The 16,804-nt window shown below is 48.4% G+C and overlaps 1 protein-coding gene across 2 annotated transcripts in view; it reads right to left on the minus strand.

Moving 5' to 3' along the window:
• Positions 1-16,804, minus strand: part of GALNT16 (polypeptide N-acetylgalactosaminyltransferase 16) — a 72,259-nt gene that overhangs the window by 23,615 nt on the left and 31,840 nt on the right. For both annotated transcript variants that reach the window (XM_064143542.1, XM_064143549.1), the window contains exons 4-9: positions 12,455-12,522; positions 10,335-10,400; positions 6,731-6,852; positions 4,906-4,993; positions 3,904-3,988; positions 2,374-2,477 (exon numbers count right to left, since the gene is read on the minus strand). In XM_064143542.1, the coding sequence (XP_063999612.1) occupies positions 2,374-2,477; positions 3,904-3,988; positions 4,906-4,993; positions 6,731-6,852; positions 10,335-10,400; positions 12,455-12,522 (533 nt within the window). The remainder of the gene's footprint in view (positions 1-2,373; positions 2,478-3,903; positions 3,989-4,905; positions 4,994-6,730; positions 6,853-10,334; positions 10,401-12,454; positions 12,523-16,804) is intronic.

Raw genomic sequence — 16,804 nt, forward strand, 5'->3', positions numbered from 1 at the left:
GGCCACAGCATTTTTAATCCAAGCCAGGATGCCATTGGCCTTCTTGGCCTCCTGGGCACACTGCTGGCTCACATTCAGCTGCCTGGGCACACTGCTGGCTCACATTCAGCTGCCTGGCACACTGCTGGCTCACATTCAGCTGCCTGGGCACACTGCTGGCTCACATTCAGCTCCTGTCTATTACAGCCCCCAGGTCCCTTTCTGCCAGCAGCTCTCCAGCCACACTGCCCCAAGCCTGTAGCGTTGCTTGGGGCTGTTGTGACCCAAATGCAGGACCTGGCATTTGGCCTTGTTGAAACTCATCCCATTAATACTGTCCCACGGATCTAAGCCTATCCAAGTCCCTCTGCAGAGCCTCTCTACCCTCATTCGAATCAACACTGCCACCTAACTTGGTGTCATCTGCCTAGTCCATATGCATTTTAAACGAGTTCATCACTGTCTTTTTTTCCCATTACAGTGGAATAAGAAGGGTTTAGCAGCTCATATCCAGCTGGAAAGATATCTAGGCAGCTGGCAATCACTGCCTGATCATTCCTGTGTACCTGCTGTGTGCACAGCACTTGCTTGGCTCTGTGTCATAGAATCATAGAATGTCAGGGGCTGGAAGGGACCTCAAAAGCTCCTCTGGTCCAGCCCTTCTGGCAGAGCAAGATCACCCAGAGCAGATCACACAGGAATGCATCCAGACAGGTCTTGAATATCTCCAAAGAGGGAGACTCCACAACCCCCCTGGGCAGCCTGTACCAGTGCTCTGTCACTCTCACAGGGAAAAAAATCCTCCTTAGGTTCATGTGGAACCTCCTCTGCCTCAGCTTCCACCCATTGCCCCTTGTGCTGTCACTGGGCATCTCCCAGCAGAGCCTGGCTCCAGCCTCCTGGCACTCACCCCCTCCATCTCTATAAACATGCATCAGGTCAGCCCTTAGTCTCAGTTAATGTGTCCTTCCCATCCTTTCTCTTACCCTGTTTCCTCACAGGAAAAAGTTGTGATGAAGTAGTTCATTAAAAATTGCCTTTGTGGGCAAGGAATGGCCCAGCTCACCCACCTGAATTCCTCACAAACACTCTCTCTGGACAGCCTGATCTAGTGTGAAGTGTCCCTGCCCACGGCAGGGTGTTGGAACTGGATGATCCTTGTGGTCCCTTCCAACCCTGACTGATTCTGTGATTCGAGGTGTCTGAGAACCTCCTTTCAATACTCTTCTCCTTTTGTCACTAGCAACTGGTGGCATTGGAACATCTTTTTAGACTGGCAAAGGGAGATTCCTGGACCATCTGTGCCACAATTAGGTGCAAGGAGATGGGTTTAAGCACCGTGCCCTGCAAGATAACAGCTTTTGAGTGGGCAGATTCCTCATGCCATATTGGTATCTTGAGCAGACTGATCTGCAGGCTGCATCCTCCAAGCTTATAAACAACAGAATTCTAGGAAGAAGTGGAAAAGAATGCAGAGAGTGGGCACTGAAAGAGAAAATGGAGATCAAGCATAGCTTATTAAAAACTTCCTTCCCCTGATGGGAAGCACATAAGAACATTTTGCTGTGTATTTCCCAGGCCGTGGCCTATAACAGAATCACAGCAACACCCAGGCTGGCAAAGCACCTCAGCATCACCAAGGCCAACCTAGAACCCTACTCCACAACATCTACCTTAAACCATAGCCCCAAGCACCACATCCAAGCCACCCTGAAACACAGCCATGCTGGGTGACTTCACTACCTCCCTGGGCAGCTCATTCCAGTCCCTGACCACTCTCTCTGGGAAAAACTTTTTCCTCATGTCCCATCTATATCTCCTCAGCCTCAGCTTGAGGCCATTCCCCCTTCTTCTGTCTCCAATGACCTGTGAGCAGAGCCCAGCAGCAGCCTCTCCACAATGTCCCCTCAAGCAGCTGTAGACAACTCCTTGGGCTCCTAAATTGCTCAGATGTTTGTGATGCTCCTCCCCTGCTTCTTAGCTGATTGCACTCCAAATTGCATTGGTACACAAACCTCACTTAGAAAGAGGGTTGTTTCACTAGGAAAAATATCCTTCTGTCCTATCAATCTGGAGAGCAACTCAGATTTTTCTGGCAAATAGAGCACAGGAGTGACTGCCTACGTCAGAGCTGGGGCCAGACTGACTGCATTAGCTTTGGCTGAGGTACCTCTTTCTTCCTGCTGCTGTGGAAGCAGCTGTATGAGGTGCATATGCCTGTAAGAGGGCAATAGTCCTGATCACAAAGAGCTGAGTGTTTTGACAGACACAGGAGCATGCTCCTAGCCTTACACTGACAGGCAGAGCAGGTTTCTCAAAGGTTCTGGTAGGCAATGAAGACTGAGAAGTGGTTCTGCATCAGTGTGGTGTTCCTCTGCAGCTTTCCAAACTTACCAAAGTTTTCTCCTCCCCAGATGTCCATTTGAGTGTCATATTTCCCCAGGTGGTTAAACCAAGACTTGTTGATCACAAATATTCCTCCTGCTATGACAGGGGTTCTGAAAAAGAGAACACAATTACACAGAGGAATTAAATACTACTTCTGAACTATAAACAGGGAGTTCTCTGCCTATACAGACAAGCACTGTTGTGACTTCTCATGCATATTGTCACATTCTACATTTCTCAGGAGCATGTATACAGCAGCAAGTTTGCAGATGACACCAATCTAGGAGCAGGTGTGGATCTGTTGGAGGGTAGGAAAGCCCTGCACAGGGACCTGGACAGGCTGGATGGGTGGGCAGAGGCCAACAGGATGAGACTGAACAAGGCCAAATGCAAGGTTCTGCACTTTGGCCACAACAACCCCAAGCAGCACTACAGGCTGGGGACAGAGTGGCTGAGAGCAGCCAGGCAGAGAGGGACCTGAGGGTGCTGGGAGAGAGGAGCTGAAGATGAGGCAGCAGTGTGCCCAGGTGGGCAGCAGAGCCAATGGCATCCTGGGCTGGATCAGGAGGAGTGTGGGCAGCAGGACAAGGGAGGTTCTTCTGCCCCTGGACTCAGCACTGCTCAGGCCACACTTTGAGTGCTGTGTCCAGTTCTGGGCTCCTCAAGTCAAGAGAGATGTTGAGGTGCTGGAAGGTGTCCAGAGAAGGGCAACAAAGCTGGTGAGGGGCCTGGAGCAGAGCCCTGTGAGGAGAGGCTGAGGGAGCTGGGGGTGTGCAGCCTGCAGAAGAGGAGGCTCAGGGAAGATCTCATTGCTCTCTACAGCTACCTGAAGGGAGGCTGTAGCCAGGTGGGGTTGGGCTCTTCTGCCAGGCACCCAGCAACAGAAGAAGGGGACAGAGACTCATGACTGGATGAGGCGTTTAGTGCCATGGTCTAGTTGACTGGCTAGGGCTGGGTGCTAGGTTGGACTGGGTTATCTTGGAGGTCTCTTCCAACCTGGCTGATTCTATGATTCTAAGGCTGACAATAACTGTTCCAGCCAACAGAGTGTTTTGTCCATGGATATTTATATTTAGGGGAGGAGGTTAATTCTGTGCCTCAATTACTAGGCGAGACTCAGTTCCCAGTCTTCTTTTACAGTTGCTGGGTGACTATTTAGCTGCTTCATTCCTTAATTCTTCATCTGGAAGATGGAGGCAGTTACAACCCCCTAAAGGGATTTCTGAGCCATTCAGAGTGCTGACTGTGGGAGATCACAAAAACAAACCTGTAGAAGAAGAGGTGGCCTGCAGAGGTGACATGCCTGCAAGCCTACAGTAGCATGTATTTGCTGTCTTCACAGTGTTCAGAGAATACTCTCAGAATCAAGGCACCAGCCTCAGTGCATTCAGAGAACACTGTGAAGTTTGTCACCATCAAGGGAGCACTGTGACCTTTTGTTTTCAGCCAGGCAGCTCCTGTGCACTCCTTGTCATACCAGTGAAGGCTTGGTAAAGGCATTTGGAGGACTGCACACAGACCATCAGGGACAGCTACCTTATAGACTGAGTTGGGTCTGTTCGGGACATCTTCTGCTCTATAGGAATCTGCTCCCACTTAAAGTGAAGGCTCCAGTCAAACCCTGAGAAGTAAAAAAAATATGTCAGAGAGGTTTTGTTATTGCTTTTCTGCTAGCTTCAATGTTAGTCTTCACCTTTACATCACAGGTTGTCTTTAATTTCCTTCCCTGACCTTCCTCACAGTCTACCTAAAGCACCAAGTTGATCCTGATGCAGAAGTCAGCTTCTGTCTTGGTGTCATCTCTGCACTACAGCTCTCTGCTCAATTCCATGCCACAACTTCAGGAGTGTTAGATGTAACTGCATTTGGTCAGTCTGTCTTGAGACTTTCCTGTCTGCCAAAGTGATGAGGCTTTAATCAAAGGACTTTGCAGGCTGTGATGCATGCTGAGCACCAGGGCCTGCAGACCACTGCAATCAACATCTCTTTCCAGACTCCCATTTGTTTATGGTGGATAGCTGAGCACAGCCCAGTCACTAACATGATACCATCATTAAGGGTAGCCACAGAATGAGTGGCAAGCAGCGTGGCAGCGAATCGCAGCCACAGAAGAGGGAGAAGAGCACCAGACACTGTGGGTGACTACAGGAACAGCTGCAGAAGGTTCAGCTGCAAGGACAGGGGTGAAAACGTTTCTCAGAAGAAGTCATGAGATAGCCTCACAGATCAGAGCAGCCACTGGAAGAGCCTGTCAGACTCCAGTGTGCATGCAGTGTAGGGAGGGCCTGGTGATACATGTTTCATCAGTTAACTGAGCCTGGAACTGCAAAACGCTGTGACAGGGAATGCAAACTCCAGGAAAACACTAGTTGGGTTTTGGTTTAACTCTGCAAAAGACCTGACTGCAGGAAAAAAAAGACAAAGAACCCACTGAGACAGAGCATCACTCTCTTTTCTTGGAAAGCTGAAGAGAACAGCCATTTTTTTTCCTGCACCATCCCTCAGGCCTGACTTACACAAGAGGTTCATTATACCTACCTCCCCTCAGATCTGCTGATGCTGCCAGGTAGGCAAAATTATCCAAGCTGATCACATCAATGATTGGGCTCACCACTCGGGTATGATCCTGAAGGAGAGAGAAAAAGGGGGCAAAAAACATGGTCAGGATTTTCTTGGATGTTGAGCAAAGCTGGCAGAGATCAAGAAACACAAAGCTGCACACATAAATGTTTGGGTGTTCCAGAGCAGTGTTGGTAGCTGAGCAGGAGATGCATGGCCACTACATCCAACCATGGAGATGGTAGGTACTAGTCAGCTGCACATCATGGACGTGAGGAATGGAGCTTGGTATCGTAACACTCAGAACACAACACTGCTAAGAAACAGCTCTTTATTTCCTGCCCAAATTACAGGGCATGAATCATGGTCACAAAGGTTTTGTGCTTGGTTTTGATATCTGCTGACAGCATACCTTCTGCTCTGTCATGCTTAAGTATTAATTCATTAGCATCAGTCTAGAAATTACCAACTCCCTAACAAAGCACCTTCCTAACAATGGCTCTGAATCAAGACCCTGCACTTAAGAACCCAAATCAACCCAAAAAATTGAGATGATAATAAGTTTTCAGTATCATGAGTCAAGTCTTGTGACAGCTGAAATAGATGACAAAACAGAGAGCTGGCAATGCAAGAAGCAGCATCTTGTTGTGCGACAGCTGCCAGCCTCTGTCTTTCCTATCAAACCTTTACCTGTGCCTTCCAATAGTTCCTCCTGTTGCAGCACACTTGGCTAGGATGGCACGCTGTAGGTGAGAGCTATCAGTCTTGTTTATTTCCCTCTGTGCTGTGATGGCTGCACAGTAAGAATTGTGCCTGCCTGGCCTGAGCAGCCTCAGCACCCACCTGGCAGCCTGGCACTCCAGCCACTGCTCCAGCTACTCAGCCCTAGGACTGAAAGCTGAACTAGGATGCATTTGGGAAATGTAGGAAGAAGGTCAGAAATAGGCTGACTTGAAATCTGCTCACTAAATATACCAGAGTCAACAAACAAGCTTTTGCAACTTAGACCCTTCCCTGAAGAAAGAGGTGAGGTCCTTTCTGCTTAGGGACTCCTGTGCTGCTGCTGCTGCAGCTCCACTTAAAGATCAGAAGTAAATATTTATGGGCTTCCAAAATGGAGGATTTATTGAGCAGGAATAAAAAGCAGAAGCTTTTATGTCATCACCCTGATGTCTCACTTTCTTCTGCTCCTTCATATTAAGCCAATCAGAGATTAATTTAAGGTGGCATTAGAGCCCCTGCTGCTTCTTGTGGGGACCATTACACCACAAGATCCTTCTTTCAGAAGAGGGGATCAACCCCAGCCACTTGCAAGCATGGTTACCTGAGTATCTGGACAGGGTTTGCCCTCACCAGTGCTGCTGATAGGGTGTGGGGGCCTGGAGAAGAGGAGGCTCAGGGCAGACCTCATTGCTGTCTACAACTCTCCCTGAAGGGAAGCTGTAGCTAGGTGGAGTTGGTCTCTTCTGCCAGGCACCCAGCAACAGAAGAAGGGGACAGTGTCTCAAGCTGTGCCAGGGCAGGTCTAGGCTGGATGTTAGGAGGAAGTTGTTGTCAGAGAGAGTGATTGGCATTGGAATGGGCTGCCCAGGGAGGTGGTGGAGTCGCTGTCCCTGCAGGTGTTGAAGCCAAGCCTGGCTGGGGCACTTAGTGCCATGGTCTGGTTGATTGGACAGGGCTGGGTGCTAGGCTGGACTGGCTGAGCTTGGAGGTCTCTTCCAGCCTGGCTGATTCTAGGATTCCATGATCCGCAAGCACGAGAGAGGCCAGATCCATCCATCCCAGAGGGGGACACAGTGCTCACCTCTTTCACTCTCTGAAGCATTGGCTGCAGCCACTCGCTGTTGACTTCACAGTGACTGTCCAAGAAGGTGAGGACGTCAGCAGCAGCCACTTCAGCTCCTCGTACCCGAGAGCGAATCAGACCTACAATGAGGAAAGGACAACAGAGAAGTATGAAGGTTAGGAAGGAAACTGCTGAGCCTTCAGGAAAAAAGGTAATTTGTGTGGCCATTAGAGGGGACGAGCAGGTGGTTCTCCTATACCATACCTCAGAACCGTGGGTAGCTTTAGCAGAGCAACCCCCAGGAGATGCTGTCAGCTGAGGCCTCCCAGCACACAAAGAATAACCTTGCCTGTCACATCTGCCTGCACCACTGAGCTCTCATTCTGGTTCCTGCTACGGTCACATCCAGCACTCCCCATGGGTACTTTGCTGCTGCCTGCTTGGTGTCACTCCGAGCACCCTGATTGCCTCTCTCACTGCTTCCACAGGTCCATGCTTTTCTTGTTGCCTTTCTTACCATTTAACTTCTTGATTCTCATTTGTCCTTTATTCTGCCCTGTGGTCAGATATATCAACCTGGCTTTCAGATGCCTCCTTAACTTTTCAGCACCAGCTGGGATGCTATTTGTGAACTAAGCAGTGATTATTGTCTCGCCCTCCAGATCCTCTCTCCAAGCCATCATATGTGACTCAAACTCGAGAGCAGTTTGGAAAGCCAGGGTTACCATTTGTGTACAAAGGAGACATATGAGAAATGACTTTCCTTAATTGTATCTTTGTAAGATAGGTATATAGTGTTTAGACTGGTATGTGGTGTTTAAGACAGGTTGTATTCATTCTAGTTTAATCTTCCCAGAGACTCAAAATACAGCTAATGGAACCAATACAATAATAGGATGCCTTCCCCTCTCCCTGGTAAGAAAGGAAATAGATGTAGAGAGTGAAAAGGGGTAAATCACACAAATAAGTCTTGCTTCTATTTGGAAGTTCAAAGAAAAAACTTTAACAATAAATAAAAGGTATTTAAGGAAGGGGAGTTACAAAGACAGACAGGGAAGGGAAACAAGATACAAGTAAATATATACAAACAGATTGATGGCAATGGATGGAGGTAGATTCAGGAATGGGTTGTCCACCATGTCAGGGAATGGCCACTTGATAAGACAGAAGCAGCAGGAACAAGGGTGGTGTCATCAGGCAGGAAGGGAGGGCAAGAGAGAAAGAAGCAGGCAGTTCCTCTGTTTTTATAGGGGTCCTACACAGGAAGTGGGAGTAGACTAACAACTACACCTGGGGTCAGGTTCAGACCACCACCAGAAGGGTTAACCCTCTACACTGGTATGCAGTGTTTAAGACAGATATATAGCATTTAAGACAGGTACACAGCATTTAAGGCAGGTATATAGTGTTTAAAGCAGGTATGCAGCATTTAAGGCAGATACATAGCATTTAAGACAGATACGTAGCCTTTAAGATAGGTATGTAGCATTTAAGATAGGTACCTATCATTTAAGACAGGTACACAGTGTTCAAGACAGGTTGGCAGCATTTCAGGCAGGTATATAGTGTTTAGGACAGGTATGCAGCATTTAAGACAGGTAGGCAGCATTTAGGACAGGTAAGCAGCATTTAGGACAGGTATCTTGTGTTTAAGAGAGGTATGCAGCATTTAAGACAGGTAGGCAGCATTTAGGACAGGTAGGCAGCATTTTAGACAGGTATATAGTGTTTAGGACAGGTAGGCAGAGTTTACCAGAGGTATGCAGTGTTTAAGACAGGTATGCAACATTGAAGACAGGTATGCAGCATTTAAGATGCATATGCAGCTTTTAAGACAGGTATACAGCGTTTAAGACAGGTATGTAGCATTTAAAACAGGTATGCAGCATTCAAGACATGTATGTAGCATTTAGAGGAGGTATGTAGCATTTAGGACAGGTATGTAGCATTTAGGACAGGTATGTAGTGTTTAGGACAGGTATGCAGCATTCAATGCAGGCATGTAGTGTTTAGGGCAGGTATGCAGCGTTTAGGACAGGTATGCAGCATTCAAGACAGGTATGTAACATTCAAGACAAGTACATAGCATTTAGGACTGGTATGTAGCATTTAAGACCAGTATGCAGGTTTTAAGACAGGTGTGTAGTGTTTAAGATGGCTGTGTAGTGTTTAAGATAGGAATACGGTGTTTAAGGCAGGTATATATTTTTTTAAGACAGGTATGTACCATTAAGACAGGTATAAAGCATTTAAGACAGATAGATAGCACTTAAGACAGTCATGCAGCATTTAAGACAGGTATATTGTGTTTAAGGTAAGTATATAGCATTGAGGATAGGTATATAGCATTTAAGACAGCACTTAAGACAGTTATGCAGTGTTTAAGACAGTTAAGCAGCGTTTAAGACAGGTATATTGTGTTTAAGGTAAGTATATAGCATTGAGGATAGGTATATAGCATTTAAGACAGCACTTAAGACAGTTATGCAGTGTTTAAGACAGTTAAGCAGCGTTTAAGACAGGTATATTGTGTTTAAGGTAAGTATATAGCATTGAGAATAGGTATATAGCATTTAAGACAGATAGCACTTGAGACAGTTATGCAGTGTTTAAGACAGGTATATTGTGTTTAAGGTAAGTATATAGCATTGAGAATAGGTATATAGCATTTAAGACAGATAGCACTTGAGACAGTTATGCAGTGTTTAAGACAGGTATATTGTGTTTAAGGTAAGTATATAGCATTGAGAATAGGTATATAGCATTTAAGACAGATAGCACTTGAGACAGTTATGCAGTGTTTAAGACAGTTATGCAGTGTTTAAGACAGTTATGCAGTGTTTAAGACAGTTATGCAGTGTTTAAGACAGTTATGCAGTGTTTAAGGTTAGTATATAGCATTGAGGATAGGTATATAGCATTTAAGACAGATAGCACTTAAGACAGTTATGCAGTGTTTAAGACAGTTATGCAGTGTTTAAGACAGTTATGCAGTGTTTAAGGTTAGTATATAGCATTGAGGATAGGTATATAGCATTTAAGACAGATAGCACTTAAGACAGTTATGCAGTGTTTAAGACAAGTATATTGTGTTTAAGGTAAGTATATAGCGTTGAGGATAGGTATATAGCATTTAAGACAGATAGATAGCACTTAAGACAGTTATGCAGCATTTAAGACAGGTATATTGTGTTCAAGGTAAGCATATAGCATTGATGATAGGTATATAGCATTGAAGATAGGTATATAGCATTGAAGATAGGTATATAGCATTGAAGATAGGTATATAGCATTGAAGACTGATATGTATTGTTTAAGATAGGTATATAGCTTTTCCTTGGCCCACACCTTCTGGCTTGTTATGGACAGAACATTCATAAAGCTCTTAAGAAACAGTCCTTTTTCTAGCCAGGGCCTCTGGACACCACATCTTACTATTTCAGGTGCGAAGCCTGAAAGCTGCTTTAAGTCAGGTTCTCCCTCTGCATAGCCCCCAGACTAGGACGTGAAACCCTTATGCTGCAAAACCAAACTACAGAGGAAACAACTTGTCAGCAGGTCACAGGCAAGCAGAGCCATGGAAAACTGCAGTCATTGTACCTACAAAGCTCTCCACACTCACCTTCTCGCCGAGTGTTTCGTAGACACTTGACCTTTGGGATGGCGGTAAGGAGCTGGCAGTCCTCAGCTTAGAGAAGGGAAAAAACAACCAATGTTTGGCACACACATATGAATTATTTAGGCTTCAACAGACAGCTCCAATTAACTATTCTCCCACTTCTCCACAGGAGGGGAAATTTTGCTTTCATTTGACATCACATTAATCAGCCTGATAGCCTTAATCCTGGTGTCTAAAGAACGGAGAGAAGAGCACTGCTGGCCTGCAGTGCTCCTCGGGCAGCTGAGCCTGTTTGCTGTCACTCTGAGCAGCCAGGCCCTCGCCCTCCCACGCTCAGAGCTTCGCAAGAGCAACAGGGCATGCGCTGCCAACGTGGCACTGAGCACTGGTGAAATGGAGAGACCACGGGAGCCAAGGCTGCAAATCACTAACATGACAACTAGAAGAGAGCCCTGTTATATAAAGTGATCTCATCTGCTCTCTTTGCCTTCAGCAGCTCATCTTGGCATTTCTCATCATTTGTTCTTGGAGCAATTTCTGCTTGCTTTTGTTTAATAAAGGCCACAGGGATGTGACCCACTTCCTTGGAGACATCATTACGTTAACACATGGATGCCTGACCCAGGGCTGTGCTGGTAGCTTGCCAGAAGCTCACAGCATCCCTCATTTACATTGAGAGGAGCAGCTACTGGCCCCAGCCTAGCTCTAACAATGAGCACCATTTCTTCTCTGTTGTTCTTTCTCTGTCCTGGTCCTAGCAGAGCTCACAGGAATAACCATTCCTAACTTGCTCTTTTTCCATGCTCCACCAAGTTCACCCCAGTTGCCATGTTTATTCCACATTCCTTTTGATGTCTCACCCGCCCCTTTCCTGATGTCATCCTCCCACAGATTGAGGACTCTGGGAGAACACAAAGGCCATCAGCCAAAGTGCATCTCTTGGCATGCTCCTGCGCAAGGATTTCCACTCTCAAGGATGCCTGCAATCTGAAATCCCACTCTTGAGTGGGCATTTGGCAGCTGCTGCGTCACAGAATCATAGAACAGGAGGTTTGAGACTGCCCATGGCCTTTTGGCTAAGATGAAGTGTAGCGTACAGATGGAAAGAGTCCACGGCACCCAGTCTGCAGGTCTGGTGGGACTCATGCAGAAGACATTCCATCCCTGTGTCCATCAGCAGGAGGAGGCATGGCGCTGCCTAAAGGAATAACCTTTCTGTGGCCTCCCGCAGGGGCGCCTGTGATCCTGCAGGCAGGCAGTTTCATCTCAGTCAGCCTGCAGGACTCCAGACAGCAATTTGCCGTTTGCGAGCTCCACTGCATCCTTTTGCTCTCTTGAGTTTGTAATTACCCACTCTTCCCATGTACACCGTTGCTACACAAATACCTGTGCTAAACAGATCACCAAATGGTGGATAACGAAACTAGGCAGAGATCTCTGCTAACCTGGCCAAAACTGCCAAGCTGACAGAGAGAGGACCCTAGAGTAAGAAAGAAAGTGGAAGAAGCTCTGCTCTGTGCCATGCGTGGACTTAACCTGAACACAGAAGTTTCTCCCTTTTCATTTGCTGTTGCATACAGACAAGAGGGAATGGCTGTGAGGGAAGTAGAACGTGTCCAGAGAAGGGCAACAAAGCTGGTGAGGGGACTGGAGGAGAGGCTGAGGGAGCTGGGGGGGTGCAGCCTGCAGCAGAGGAGGCTCAGGGCAGAGCTCATTGCTCTCTACAACTCCCTGAAGGGAGGCTGTAGCCAGGTGGGGTTGGGCTCTTCTGCCAGGCAAGCAGCAACAGAACAAGGGGACACAGTCTCAAGCTGTGGCAGGGGAGGTCTGGGCTGGATGTTAGGAGGAAGTTGTTGTCAGAGAGAGTGATTGGCATTGGAATGGGCTGCCCAGGGAGGTGGTGGTGTCCCCATCCCTGGAAGTGTTCAAGCAAAGGCTGGATGAGGCACTCAGTGCCATGGTCTGGTTGATTGTCTAGGGCTGGGTACTGGGTTGGACTGGAAGATCTTGGAGGTCTCTTCCAACCTGCTTGATTCTATTATTCTATGAAAGGGGCTGAACAGAGCAATCAGAGGAAAACAAAGGGGAAGAAACAAGTACAAGGGAAACAGGTCCAGACTTACGATCTGAGCTGAAGTCATCCACCAAAATGACCTCCTGGATGAGGCTGGGAGGGCTGCGGTTCAGGACACTGAGAAGACCAAGGGAGGAAAAAGACAATTGTTATGAGGTGCAGTAATAATAACAGCAGTTGGACTGACACACATCTGCTAATCTATGGAGGAATACCACACTCCAGTAACGTGCAAGCAGGAATATCCCAGAGAGCTACAGCATCTCAGCTGGCCCTTACAAGAGACCACAGCCACACAGCTGGCTGCAGGACTTGTCTGAGGGCAACTAGCAAAGGATCACAGGCTCTTAGAGGTTAGAAGGGACCTCCATAGTTCAAGCCAAACCCCCCTGCCAGAGCAGGACCATATCATCTAGCTCAGGTCACACAGGAACACATCCACACAGGGCTTGAAAGGCTCCAGAGAAGGAGACTCCACAACTTCTCTGGGCACCTGTGCCAGTGCTCTGGGATGCTTACAAGTCTCCCCTTGTGTTGGAACTTCCTGTGCTCCATTGCTCCTTGTGCTACCCCAGGGAATAAGTGAGCAGAGCCTGTTCCTCCCTCACATCTCAAAGCATTTGCTGCTTATCTCCCATCTCTGCTGCTCTCCTCTGTCCATGCGCCCATTTCACTGGACATGAAATTACCCCAGGAGTGAGGTCAGGGTGAGCTGAAGCGAGCCATGCTACCCAGGGCCCAGGCTGAGCACACACCCCCGTACCAGTGTGCTCTGTGCCCCCACTTCTGGCCATGAACAGTCTCAAACCTCCTATGCTGCAGCTTCCATCCATTGCTCCTTGTCCTATCCCAGGCAGCAGATGAGCAGAGCCTGTCCCCCCCCTCCCGACCCCCAGCCCTCAGATATTTATAAAGAGTGATTCAATCCCCTCTCAGCATTTAGTTCTGCAGATTAAACAGCCTCAGGTCTCTCAGCTGAGGTGTGCTCTCTGCCTCTGAACAGAGAGGCAAAGAGGAGATCAGCAGCTATGCCAAGGCAGCCAGGAGGCTGTTCCTATCTGCCAGGTTCTGCATAAAGTCATGACTGCTGAGGAGCAGTAAGAAAGCTGCAGGTAGGTCTGTCTCAATGCCATGGATGAAGCCTGCTGGAGCTTCCTCACCAATGCCCTCCTATGAGATGAAGGCAAATTGCTTTGACAATATTCTAGAATAAAGGGGTTATTTTTCCTCTTTTGCTTCTTATTTGTCTTTTACATCAGATCCACAACTGTTGAGAGCAGTTTCATTTCTGCAGGTTGGCTGCACCATACCCCACGGTATCCTCAGGACCACCTTGGGCTTTTGTCTGCAGGACTCAGGTGTTTTCACAAGCAAAGAGGAGGGAGGAGAGGGACTTGGGGGTGCTGGTGGATGAGAAGCTCAACAGGAGCCAGCAGTGTACACTTGCAGCCCAGAAAGCCAAGCAGAGCCTGGGCTGCATCAGGAGAAGTGTGGCCAGCAGGGCAGGGGGGGTGATGCTCCCCCACTTCTCCACTCTGCTGAGACCAAAGATTCCTCAGTTTGGGAAAGTTTTTCGTTGTCTCACACAGCAGAACCCTGACTGTTCTGCTGTTCAGAGCCACATCCCACTCTGTTGAAATACATGCTGCCTCATATGTCTCAGAGTATTTGTGTTGTGAGCTTCCGTGGCCCTAGAGGACTGAGCTTGCATTTCTCAAAGCTGAATTGCACGTGCTTCTCAACACCTTTGTGGGTGCCATGGACAGAGGCACTGAGTGCAGCCTCAGCAAGTTTGCTGAGCACACCAAGCTATGGGGTGCAGCAGCCAGGCTGGAGGGCAGGGATCCATCCAGAGGGACCAGGACAGGCTGCAGAGGTGGGCACAAGACAACCTCAGGAAGTTCAACAAGACCAAGTGCAAGGTCCTGCAGCTGGGTCGAGGCAATGCCAAGCACACATCCAGGCTGGGCAGTGAGTGGCTGGAGAGCATCCCTGAGGAGAGGGACTTGGGGGTGCTGGTGGATGAGAAGCTCAACAGGAGCCAGCAGTGTGCATGTGCAGCTCAGAAAGCCAAGCAGAGCCTGGGCTGCATCAGCAGAAGTGTGGCCAGCAGGGCCAGGGAGGTGATTCTCTCCCTCTACTCTGCTCTGTTGAGACCCCAGCTGGAGTACTGCATCCAGTTCTGGAGCCCCCATGACAATAGGGATGTGGAGATGCTGGAGTGTGTCCAGAGAAGGGCCAGGAGGATGCTCAGAGGGCTGCAGCAGCTCTGCTGTGAGCACAGACTGAAAGAGTTGGGGCTGTGCAGGCAGGAGAAGAGGAGGCTCCCAGGTGACCTTCTTGCAGCCTTCCAGGATCTGAAGGGGGCCTACAAAAAAGGCTGGGGAGGGACTTTTTAGGCTGTCAGGGAGTGCCAGGACTGGGGGGAATGGAGCAAAGCTGGAGGTGGGGAGCTTCAGCCTGGACATGAGGAAGTTTTTGAGCGTGAGAGTGGTGAGAGGCTGGAATGGGTTTCCCAGGGAAGTGGTTGAGGTCTCATGGCTGGAGGTGTTTAAGGCCAGGCTGGATGAGGCTGTGGGCAGCCTGCTCTAGGGTAGAGTGTCCCTGCCCATGGCAGGGGGGTTGGAACTGGCTGATCTTTGTGGTGTCTTCCGACCCTGACTGACTCTACAACTCTATGATTCCTGCCTTGCACCTCTCTGGCTCCTCCAGCATAGTGGGGTGTGAGGTGGGAGATGCTCCTCTTTGCACACCTCCCAGCACAGCCATCACCTGCACATCTCATAGAGAAGGTTGCCCTGTGCTGAAATTCCTGTCTGTGCAAAACATAACCAATCCAGACAGGCTGCACCCCACAGCATAATGGCTGTGAAGTGACATTCTGCACCTTCTCCCTACAAGCCTGACTACTAGCAATGGTCACATTTTCTCTACAAGTCTCAGGTCTTCCAACCCGACATAACTAGGAGGAAACCAAAACCAGACACTGCTCTTTCTTCTTCACCTGCCCATTGATTCTCTAGCAAAGAGAAAATGCTCCTTGGGTTCTTCACAGCTCACTGCTCAATCAATGCCCAGCTTTTCCCTCAGCTCTGCAGTGATTTGCTGTGGATCCCTGGCAAAGGCACTCAATCTTCTTAGCACTTTGTCTTGCCTATCTTTTTTTCACAAGAAACACAGCAGTCCTGGTGTTCCTCTGCAAGGAGGTGCAGAGACTAGCATAACAACCCATTACTTTCAGGCACCAAGTGTATTGTTAGGCTTCCAAAAAAAAACCAAATGGCATTTGCCTTTTGCAGCAGAAACACAGCCTGCTCTCCCCTCATCTCATGGATTCCCTACCTTCTTTGTCTTTCTCATGGCTTCCTTCTTTCAGCACCAATGCCCTCACTGTTGCACGACGCCACATCAGCGCTGCCAATGAGATCCTCTCCTCTGCTGATAATGCCCATCCATCATCTGCTCACAGATCATCTCATTCATCCCAGATGTTAGCAGAGGGGCATCTTTATTCCACTTTGCTCTGAAATGATCTTGTCTTTTGCCATCATTTCAATTGCCATTGTAATGAGCTGCTGCACCAAATGCTTCTTCATCACAGCAGCATTGTCTTACTAAGAGTTTACACAGGCACTGAACCCCTGACAGCTGTTCAAGCCCATTGACTTAAAGCCTGACTTTTAACAGTCCCTGCACACTGGGCTGGAGTCAGAAACAAAGACAAAGAAAGGGCTCAGACATCAAGGCAGTATTTTCCCTCCTGCAGGAACGGTCACATCAGCAGAAGTGATGGCATTGCTTAATGACTAATCAGGCACAGCCATCAATCACACAAACTGCCTTTCGAGTGACAGCTGTTTCTGAAGGAGAACAGGATGCCAAGCAAGTAACTGGCTTAAGAGTGACAGCTATGTCCTGCTGAGGAAGAAATATCACACAGGAAAGCAGCTCTCCACTGACACCTCTGCCTGACTAAGGGTGCCAATGATGAGCCACAAGCATGTTCATAGGTTGGGGTGGGCAGCCCATTTGCCCACTTTATTTTCCATACTCCCTTTTTAGTCTCTTGCTGAATATTTTTAACCAGTGTCCCTCCATGCTGAAAACAAACAAAAGTTGTCTGAAAGGCTTCCTGCATGGGGGCAGTAGGATATGGGGCAGCATGGTCTAGTGGTGCACTGCCCTGGTCCCCCTGAGCAGCATGTCCAGCTGCCTGCCACCTTCACCTAGGGCAGCAGAAAATGACTGGCGATCACAGCAGCTATGCTGCCCATGCTGCCTCTGGGGACCACAAGGGACAAGTGTGAAAGTGCTAGGGGGAATAGGCTATTCATCCCCACAATCTCTACTCATGCTCACACCATACCAGGTTGGAAGGGAACTCTGGGATGGTTTGGCC

The sequence above is a fragment of the Pogoniulus pusillus genome, chromosome 1 (assembly GCF_015220805.1).
Source record: "Pogoniulus pusillus isolate bPogPus1 chromosome 1, bPogPus1.pri, whole genome shotgun sequence".
Classification (NCBI taxonomy): domain Eukaryota; kingdom Metazoa; phylum Chordata; class Aves; order Piciformes; family Lybiidae; genus Pogoniulus; species Pogoniulus pusillus.